Source organism: Protopterus annectens, chromosome 13.part0, assembly GCF_019279795.1.
Source record: "Protopterus annectens isolate FY-2018-M chromosome 13.part0, PAN1.0, whole genome shotgun sequence".
Classification (NCBI taxonomy): Eukaryota; Metazoa; Chordata; order Ceratodontiformes; family Protopteridae; genus Protopterus; species Protopterus annectens.
In genome coordinates this window covers 93,379,247-93,390,477 of record NC_056747.1, presented here as the reverse complement: position 1 = coordinate 93,390,477, position 11,231 = coordinate 93,379,247, and the positions used below count along the sequence as shown (strand labels likewise).

Below are 11,231 nucleotides of genomic sequence, written 5' to 3'. Positions count from 1 at the left end.
ACTGATGTCTGTGTAGACATGTACTGATGTCTGTGTAGACATGTACTGACGTCTGTCTCAAAAATCCCTCTTCTTGGCCACCCCCCACCCTGCACCCCACACATCTCCAGACTTATATATACCAACTTGGAGATCACCATACCACAATATCACAGAGAAAAAGGAATATTCTGAGAAATGGCATCTCTGACTTAGTATATGTAAGTCTGATCTTTCTGCCATTTAGCTTCAGTTTTTGGGACTTACTCTAGCAGGTCCCGACATTTCATATGGTTATTCATTTAATCACATTCCTGAATACAGGCAAAGGAGGAAGGTAAGTGCTTATTGTCTTGTCTGAAAAATGTATATACCTCTGTGGTTATGTTTCTGTATCTTGCCTTCTGATAAACTAATCCTATTATTTTACTTTATTTGTGAAGGTAGAGATTGGACTTCAGTAGTCCTGTCTAACAGAGAATCATAAATGAAAAAAAAACAAGGAGTCATAATTGGAGCAGACTCCATTTGAATAAATTAGTATTTAGAGCAAAATATTGTGATATAATAAAATAGTTGAACAGTAATCCATGACTGTGTGTGTGGGGGGAGGGTAAATCCTGATGTATGCATATACAGGAGTAGATTATTGCCATTTTACAATTTCATTATTTAAGAAAGACATTGCTTATCTTTCTTAAATAATGTCTTTGTATAAGGGCACTTTGGTCTTCTTCTGCATTGTCTTTGTTATATGATGTACTGCGCATGCATATGGAACTTGCTTTCCCACACTTCCACAGTACATCAGTGCAGGAGAAGTGATGGAGAAAACAAATTTCCATTGCTGTTATTTTTTTTCTTAACTATTAAAAAAATAGAGATTTATGAGTGACAGAGCAAAGATATAAGGAAAATCTGGTAGGTTTCTGTTTTTCTCTCAGCATATGCCAATAGAAAGATGGACTGCTCAATGTTACTACAGCAGCCGGACATCTTTCTATTGATATTTGTTTGATTTACAACAGGTTTGTGGGCTGTCCAATCAATGTGCTTATTTTTGAATAGTATTTAACATTTATTGTACAATTTTATGCAGTCAGTCTGCTTGGTTTTGAATAGTAATGAACATTTATTGTATAATTGAATGCAACCCGTGGGTTCATTGTTTCACATTTTTATATAAAACAATGAACCCAAATGTTATATAAAAAATATTAACACTGGCACAACACCATGCCTAAGTCACCAACATCCCAACCAGCAATGCTACTGATGCACTGATTGGCTACTCAAAATCAACACATTTGTTTCTTTGTTACCCTGTTGGAAGTTTCAACACACTGACATAAAATGAAGCAGGGGAAGGAAACCACAAACGAATCTATCTGGATATAACTTAGGGAAAAGAGACCAGGAGAAACTCTTTGCTGATAACACAGACCGGGGCAGAAGTAAGGGATGGACAGGATGGATTTAGAATGTTGAGGCTCATTACAAATGAATGTACTTCTCCAGTCAGCTTCTACATACCAGGACTGGTCGCTAGTGTCTTGTGTTATTCCTATCCATTTGGAAATATTCTAACAATGCATTTCCGATCTCAGCCGCTCTCAGGGTAAAGTGGTATATCCATATGTTTGTTCAGGCTTTGGATCTCACTTTCATTTGTCATTGAGCCAGTCCCCACCCCCCCAAGACACCTATGCTACTATTGTGGGAAGTATAATTATGCAGTAGTTCACCTCACTTTTATGGTGACCGTGGGCAATATATGTCAAGATTCTTGAACCCTACAATTCAACTTTTACTACAACATGCTACTATTACATTATTTATTTTATTTATTTATTTAGTTAACATTTGTTTATTGGGAATGTCCAACTGAGATAGAACCCATTTTCAGAGGAAGCCCGGGGAGAAAGGCTCCAGACACATGCCTTTTGAAAGTGGGAGGAAAGTGGAGCACCCAGAGAAAAGCCAAGTGAATGCAGGAAGGACATACAGACTCCGCACAGAAGACACCCCAGCTGAAATTCACACCAGTGAGCCTCTGAGGTGAGGAGACAATGCTAACCACTGCACTACTGCGCCGCCCATTTGAATTATGCACATTTGAAAGCTGAAATGTGCCCTATAAAGAGCATTAAAATCCTTCTGCTCCTCCATCCCTAGTTTTCCACCTTTCCCCTTATCTTTTTTTTCTCCTCCTCTATGCCCTGTTAAGTGCCTCATTCTACAATAGGGTGCCTGTGTTCCCTCTTTCTTTCTCTCTCTCTCCTTTCTGGTAAGAATGACCACTGCACGTCTCCCTGACAAGATCTCGTGTGCCAATACCAAGGTCCTCTAACCACTGGTCATATCCAATACATCCTTCTGGTAACATTTCTCTGAATACGCTCCAACCTTTTGATGTCTTTATTCTTATATGGTCTCCAGAATTGCATGCAGAACTCAAGATGTGCTCTGACTAAGGCCCTGTAGGTAAAAGCATTCCCTCCTTGCTTCTGAAATGTAGCCTCTTATGATATACCCCAGCATTCTGATAACTACCACCACTGCTCTATCATGCTAACCCTGGTGGTCCTGTCTTCATGCGATCAATACCCCCAGAGCCTTTCCTGCTCATTTGGTATCAATTTACCCCTCCAGAGTGATACTTCACAATGGGGGGGGGGGGGTATTGTGACACAAGTACATTCATTTGCAGTGAGCCTCAACTTTTCAAATCCATCCTGACTCTGCACCAATTTTTGTGTCATCAGCAAACAGTTTGCTCCTGTTCTCTTTTCCTTCAGTTATGTCTGAGACAAATTCACTGAACAGTACTGAAGCCAGGGCTAACCCAGGTTTCTCCATTGCTGATTGATTTAGCTATTAAAAAAAGAGATTTCTAAGGGACACCACAAACATAAAAATACAAGGAGAATCAGGTAGGCTTCTGTTTGTTTAGTTTTGCAGAACAAACCTGATTTTTCTTATATTTTGCTCTGTCCCTCAGCATATACCAATAGAAAGTCTGCCAACTCAATGGTACTTCACCAGTTGAACTTTTTTCTATTGATATATGCTCAATTTACAACAGGCATGATGGCTGAGGCAGCCAATATTTTGGAATAGTAATTTTTTGTATATTGTATGACAAGAGCAGTGGCGTTAGTCATTAGGCTGTGGTACACTTAATCTAGCTCTGATTAAGTGGCATTCCAAGTCCTTCAACATATGAACCAAAAATCGAAACTGCAAAAGTTAAACCATGGCTGATGTTGGGGAGGCGCAAATCCTCAACATGGACTAAATAGGGATAAGCATTACACTGTACAAAAGGAACGGCTGCAGTAGCTAGTACGTTGCATTCTTCTGCTGGGCAGAAGTGCGTTTTTAATAGCAGAGTCGACTGCTCTGACAGGAAGTAAATAGCACTGAGGAAACAGCATCACAAATGTAGATAGTACCGTTACTCAGAAATCAGCTTTATACTACTGTGGGATATGAGCATAGGAAGCCATTAGCATTCAGCACTACCGTATGAAGACACCTTTTGCATGGGAAAATGTCTCTTGTATAATAATCAGCATGTTTCTGCAGGATGGAATCATGGGTATTTGTTACTTAGTATGTAAATGCATACAGTAGGATGAGAACTTGGTTCCATGTTAGAAAGTGACACTGTCGTCTGAGACAAAAGACCTCAGTTCATGCAACCTCTGCAAATAGCCTGTACCACAGATGTGAATATTTAACCATTAGCCAGTAATTAATGCACCTTGTTTTCTCCAACTAGGGGTTTATTGAAACTTGCACCTATTCAATGAAGCACATAATCAAATAATTCCACCTCATAAGGAAACTTTCAGTGGTACAGTACCTTTGTCTTTCTTAAACTTGAGACGCCTCTTAATTCCACGTTTATTAGCAGGATTAGCTGTCACCAAAAAGTAGAGAAATTGTTTCAAAAGAAGAGGAAACATAGAAGGGTTTCTAATTATTACAGAATATTTGAAACATAAGCAATGTTTGCCACAGGGTTTAGTGTTCCTTTAGTCTAAAGGCTATTCTCATTTTATGCATCAAAGAATGAATATTTATCTCATACAGAAGTAATGAATTGTTTGTTTATCTGCATTTCTGTTAGTTTATATGTTTAAGGTAGCCTGCTAAAAGCATGCTTCTTGAAGCACACAGCAAGCCAATAGTCAAACATGCAGCTGGATGGATGGGTGGATAGATAGACGGATGATGATATAGTAATGCTGTGAGATATGTGGAAGTATTAAGCTAAGCATACGTACACATGGGCATGTGTTAACTCACTGCTAGGCATGAGGTAAAGTATATTTGAAATTCTTTCCATGAAAAATAAACATTGGTGAGAATGCTGTAGCATCTCTGCTGTGAAAGAGCAGTTTGCCTTAGCGTTTTTTCTTCTTCTTGTTCTACCATCTTTTCAAGACAGTGGACAATTAACAAAAGAGACCAGTACATAAATATGTCCAGTTCTCACCCAAAATAAAACATGCTGAACTGAAAGGGATCCACTTTTTTTTGGAAAGCAAGGAATCCATGCCTTAAAACTTTTCATGACAGAAAGGATGGCACAAAATGTGCAAAGCCCAAAAATAATGGAGCCTACATTCCTTTTAATCTGAGCTGTATCCTATGCATCCAAATATTTAGACCATGCAAAAGGAAATGTGATGGCATAAGGGAGTGCTTGCTTTGTGCATGCAGGATGACAGGTGATGGGTGACAGGGTTATTTTATGAAATGTGTCTAAAAAATAATTAATTATATGTCAGTTAAAACATAAGACTTATAGTGGTTTGTATATGCATTAGTATACTCAAAACGTTTTGGCCATCTATTAGAAACGTGTTTTACTAACTTCCAGAAAGTGCATGGTTGTTACTTTATGCATCGAACATTAGCTGTGGTTGGATGAACATCTGATAATAATGAGGCATGCAGTGAGCAACACATTGCAAAAGGACATGTGTTCTATACTGATGCATGCAGCCAGCCACAAATTGTAATATCTCCTGCATATGCACCCAGTTCATGGCTGTGAAATAGTATCAAATGTCAGAAAGCCTCTACACCATTTAAACAAGGCATTTTTAGATGCATTGCATTTAATCTGCTGCGGGCAATCACTGTTGCTGAATGTTCCCACTTCAGGAACAGGCTTATGAAGTAATGCAAGTACAGAGGCCATTCGAAGCACCTTTCATTTAATGCATTTAAAATGAATAAGCCAAATGCACTATTAGTTGCATGGGATAGCAGTATTCTTTTCCAGTTTGCCCAGTTTAAGCTTACTAATCCAGAAACACCATGCAGTGACTTTCCTATCCACTCCTTATTTACTCGCATATAGGGATCACTGTTTCAAAGCATTAAGTTGCACCAAATTACCTCACAATTTGTTTTTACTTTACCTGTTGGGCAGGGTGTTCTAGAACAGGCTTGTACTTCCACAGGGCGTCCCTTTCCAAGGCAAGTCTGAGAGCTCATAAACTTCATGCATCTTCTGCGCCGTGTCTGGAAGCCCCCGCCACATTTTACCGAGCATGGTCCCCATGGTCCCCATTCACTCCACTTTGCATCTGCAAAACAACCAATAGGAACAGTTTAGTGTGCACTAATAGTTGTGTAGTTAGATGTGTATGCATTTTATGGACATTAGCTGGAATACTCTTAAGTGTGGCCCACACACCATTACAAAGCAATCCTTGGCCATAATGTCATTAAACATGATGCCCGCACATACTATTACAAAAGCAGTCCTTGGCCATGATGTCATTAAACATGATGCCCACACATACTATTACAAAAGCAGTCCTTGGCCATGATGTCATTAAACATGATGCCCACACATACTATTACAAAAGCAGTCCTTGGCCATGATGTCATTAAACATGATGCCCACACATACTATTACAAAAGCAGTCCTTGGCCATGATGTCATTAAACATGATGCCCACACATACTATTACAAAAGCAGTCCTTGGCCATGATGTCATTAAACATGATGCCCACACATACTATTACAAAAGCAGTCCTTGGCCATGATGTAATTAAACATTTCTACAACATATGCAGAGTACAGATGCCATAAGTAAATAAGATAACATCAGGAAAAGGTCATCATTTTAGCATATGTGTACCATGTAAATTCTTTTCACAATGAGCTTTTCATGCTAACTGCACAACTATTAAAATAATGTGCTTGTGAATTGGACTGCATCTCCACAATCCTCCATGAATACAAACTAATGTTTCATTTTTTAAGATGAGTTGAGCCCACCTCTCACCTATTCAGTAATAGATGGGAAGGGGTGGTTAAGCCCACCTCCCACTCCCATACAGATGGTATTAACTGAAAATCTATTTCCACATGCAGTGATGTCTAATGAACCACCTTAAGTTGCACTAACTGAGATTGAAAGGCGAGCATTATAATGCGGGGAAAATTAAACGGTCCTGTAGGCATGCTCAGTAATGCTACCTGTATGTGGGTCACATTAAGAATGATCTGATATTTATTATTTCTAACACTGACTAAACTGAGGATGCTCAGTGTTTCACGAGCGAAACTGAGGACTCTTTGATATTTAGTGGTGTTTAACATATACTTGTTACACTGCACATGTTCTAATAATTTAGCAGGGCTTCAAGTGTGCTAGCTACTTTAATCATAAGCCAAAAGCCATTTTTTTTATTTGAAGTTGTTTAACTGTAAAACCTTTTTGTGCAGAAGATTGCATTTTTTGCCTGCTTCCTTTTTTGTTAGCCAGGAAGCTGTATTAGGCAAAAATTGTCAATTTTAAGCAGATTTCTTCAGCAATGATTAAGCCCAGTACAAGGCAGACAAATATACTTTAGAAACTCTTCCTTTATTGACAAAGCTCAGGGAATAGAGCTAGTTATTTGAAGGAGTTGTCTTACGGCAGACATTGGATGTAACAATGTGTCAGGGCCAGCTCTGTTGTGGAGAGGGATAAAGTTCTTACTATGGCTCAAACAAGCCCACATTTGACTAGAAACTCACCTTTGAAGGAGTGGGGAGTGAATGGTTGATGTTGACAGGACTAGCCTGGGGATGAGTGTGGTAGGAGAGATTGGAACACATCTTGCTACAACATCATCATATGTGAGTTAGACTGCCTGTTTACACCCTGTATTAAAAGCCATGGCATGTGTGAATATACCTTCCAAGAATTATGGAATCCTTTAATGTATGTACAAAGCAGCTGGACCATGTGGCCATTTTCACCTTGCCAGTATCCGCTTTTACACTTTACTGCTTTTTCCAAAGATCATGGGCCATTCATACCAGTGGTGAATGTTTGAATAAGTATCCAATTTAATTTCTTCTTAAGGGAAGATAATTTGTCACATTGCTTGATCTAGAGAGGAAGTTTGTTCCAGAGAAGGAATAGTTACTGTGTGACAAATCTGTATCTCCACTGTGATTTGTTTATTTGCTGAAATAAGTGTCAGCTAGTGCTTTGTAGGACTGTTTGATATGTGAAGAAATATGAGGTCTTGGACTAGTAGAATCCTAATAGCCCAGAAAACAAGGCACAGATCACCCTTAAGGAGTCTGTAGGACACTTAGTACAAAGGACAAGGCCTTCAGCCTCTCCTGTTAGCTCAGGTGCTATAGTCTTATAATCCTTTTTGTCAAGAACCTTTGGGATGTTTGCTTCCTATTGAAAAGTCAGGACTTGAGATGCCTAGTGTCCTGACATGAGAGGAAAAAAGACTGAACATGCAGGAGAGGAGAGAAGAGCTTGATCAATGCAGACTGCTGAGGGGACAGAACTTCTGTGGACCTAGAGAAAATACCCTTTGCCATTAGAGGGATTTATTGACCACTGCTGCAACATGATGGCCAAATTAGAGGGAGTTATTTACCCATGTTCCAAGGTCCCTCACTACATCTTCACTTTAGAGTGGGGTGTTTTTGATATTATAGGATGGGTGGAAGGCTTGTTTGCTAAATGCAACATCATTGCATTTTTAGTGTTTAGTTTTAGCCATTTGTCAATGTAGCACCTCTAAACATGTGTGATTCTACTTCTAAATTTTGTGTAGCAGAAGAGGATTAAAGTATAACACCTAATTTGCAATTATTGACAAAATTGGTTAAATCTCATTTTGATTTGGAGATGAGAGATGTATAGGCCACATAGCAAATACCCTAACATGGTAGCATTTGGTACCCAGCTGGTTACTTTCATGCTCTCTAAGTATAAGCATTTTGCTTACACTAGTTACACTGAGCTAGGTTAGAGTAGTGGGTATGCAGATGTGCATACCCTTGTAGGAGTCAAGGCTGTGAGGAACTGCAGCATACCTGCTGGTAATCAAGGTGTTGGCAGAAAAAGGGAAAAAATCCTGATTCTCTGCAGAAAGACAGTCCACATCCCTAACTCTCTCCTTTTACACCTGGTTCCACAGATACCTAGTATCTGAGGGCATGGGTGCTTCAGTGGAAGGTATGATTCAATATTTGTAGGGAAAGGGATGGCCAAATAGAAAATAAAAATGCTAACAATGCGTGGAATAACAACATAAGGAATTTATAACAAACCTACAATAAAACATATAACTATTGAGTATAAGTAGCATCCTTAATAAAAAAAATAATTCACTCCTATTTAAACACTGATGTATGATGCAGTATGTGGATATGAGACCATGATTATAACTAGAATTCAAACATCAGGTTTATGTCAGTGCTAAAATATAATATAATAGATAATTCTACACTACGCATCTCGTTTGTACAGTCTGTGTCTTTATTGCCTACTAGTCCAAGACAATGTGCGTGCCAAATGTTAAGTTAATGATATAAGGCTCAAGGGGAAAAATAATCCATTCTTCAGCTACAGCAGTTATTAAAGAGGCCTCACTTCGAAAGTGCTGCATAGTTTTGATGATTGTACACAGCAGATATCATAACAGTCAAAGGGAATCAAGATCAAAGAACATGTGCTGTCTGGAAGTCGAAAGGAACGGTGGGCATATTATCAGGATTCAACGAATTATGACAGGAAGGAATTGGATAGTGAACATACAAGGAAATCAGAGAAAGGGTGCCAGAAGATGCTTGACCTGAGTCAGGATCTTTCAAGGATAGTGGAGTGTGATTCTTAGGATCATAGGACTATAGGAGTCACAAGGCAACTGAATCAGAAGGCTAGTTCTGCCTTGCCAATACCCACACTTAGGCCTTGCCTCCATTTTCAAGGATGTCCAGGCCAGTCACCAAGATTTGGTATAACAGTTAAAAGGCAAGAAGAGCAAGATGGAAAATGGCACCTGTTAAATATATACTAAATAGATTCAGTAAGCAGATATCCTAACTGCAGTAACAGATATAAAGATACACACCGTGCAAAACAAATGTGAGCTGGAAAATATAAACACGGTCCGTTGTAGTTTTATTTTGGCAAAACTAACTTCCACGGGAATGACAGTCATCATGTTACATATTCGAAAGGACCTTTTGAAACCTTCAAGATATTAAACTGGTGAAAGGGAATGGTTATTTATGGGTCCAGGTGTTGTGTCATTCATTTGTCTAAGGAAAATCCAGCAGAATGGGCTATACCATATGATTAACTGCCAGTTTTCAGGGAGAACTTGAAGGTCTAAACTGATTAAGAGATTTGCTTAGAATCATAAACTTAGCAAGCCGGGGCTGTTGAAGTTAAACCCAGATTTATAAGAAGTGTTTTGTTTCTGACCCATTAAGACAATCATTAATTTATAGTACCAGCTGTTGTAATGCTAGCAATCACATATTAACTTTAATGTTCTTGAATCAATAATGTCCTTGTGGGAACTATTTTACCATTTATGATTTTGCCATATTAAGTTAATTTCACTTCATGATTATGTTATGTAATAAACTGATAGCAATTTATTATACCTTTCCTACCAGGGTTATTGAGGTAAATTAAGTTGCCAAACAGAGATAAACAGATGGGCAGACAGACATACAGAAAGACAGATAACTAGATATGTAGTCAGACAGACAGATGACATATAACTGGAAAGACTGGCTAACAGTTATATACATAAAATCAGTGTCACATGTCTGTGTTGAACCAACGAGACTATATGTTGGTAAAGAAGAAGTTGAAAAAATATAGGACCAGTGTTATTTCATAAGGCATAAACATTTGTGAGAGTAACACATTGTAATCATTTTACCTTGCTGTTATGTCAAAATGTGAAAGGGTACATATTTTCTTTCAGCAGAGGGGACTGTACTAGGAATGGGTGAGAAAGACTTAAATACAAAAAAATAAATAAATAAAACCTAGATTCATTTCAGGTTGCACACATCAGTTTGTTGATTTAAACTAAAGTCTGCAGATGAAATTGCAAATTTGACATTTAACCTCATATTTTGCATATGGTGGTGGAGCACTTCAAATATCACTGTTCTAATAACATACGAGTTAAATTCATTCTGGTAGTTTTTAGTGTTTTGGACCTTTTGAGTGGTAGTATATAATCATCTTTATTGCCCATTTCCAGTCAGGAACCTATGTAAATTGTCTCATGACATGATTATGATAAAATAATACCAGTAAAGAAAAGGTCAGACTGTTGTACCAGTGTGAACAAAAGTGTTCTATCTCTCTTTAAAGCATGTTAAAAATACATTATGATTAAAAATTGATAAGTCGTTAACAGGAGAATAGGTGACCTGCATGTGTCCATCCTGTGACCTTCACTGTTCATGATTTATAAATGATACTGAGGCCTTAGCATTTGTGTCATAGCAATTCTATAATGTGGCCAGCTAAAACTGTCGCTCATTCACCACAGTAGACAAACAAAATAAAGAAAAGGCTGGTAGCAAAATGAAGTGGTTGGCAAATACAGTCTGGTATATTTAGGAAATCCGAAGTAGAAGGCATATGTTAGCTATTTTGTTTCCATAGAATAACAAGGGTTATTTAAAATGTTTGTACATATGGTAGAATGATCAGGAAGTAAGCCAGCTGAGGCTGTATGTAAGTAAATGAGGTCTGTTAACTGCTTCATTTGTCTACTTAATCTACAAAATATTATTTATTCCCTTATTCTAAGCATCTGTGTAACAAATGTAAACTTTTTGAACTTTCACGGCCATGGAAAGTATACTGAAATGCGTTTAGATTTATAACCTCTTTACTGTCATGCCAATCATTGTGCATTTTTTTCCACAGTCCAAACCTCTGTTCTTA

The 11,231-nt window shown here is 38.2% G+C and overlaps 1 protein-coding gene across 2 annotated transcripts in view; it reads right to left on the bottom strand.

Annotated features, from left to right (window-relative positions):
* Positions 1-11,231, bottom strand: part of LOC122817610 (cartilage intermediate layer protein 2-like) — a 193,488-nt gene that overhangs the window by 103,813 nt on the left and 78,444 nt on the right. The window contains exons 5-6 of one of the 2 annotated variants that reach the window (XM_044090654.1): positions 5,418-5,585; positions 3,848-3,904 (exon numbers count right to left, since the gene is read on the bottom strand). In XM_044090654.1, coding sequence (XP_043946589.1) covers positions 3,848-3,904; positions 5,418-5,585 — 225 coding nt within the window. The remainder of the gene's footprint in view (positions 1-3,847; positions 3,905-5,417; positions 5,586-11,231) is intronic. The other variant, XM_044090655.1, reaches the window with a different exon arrangement.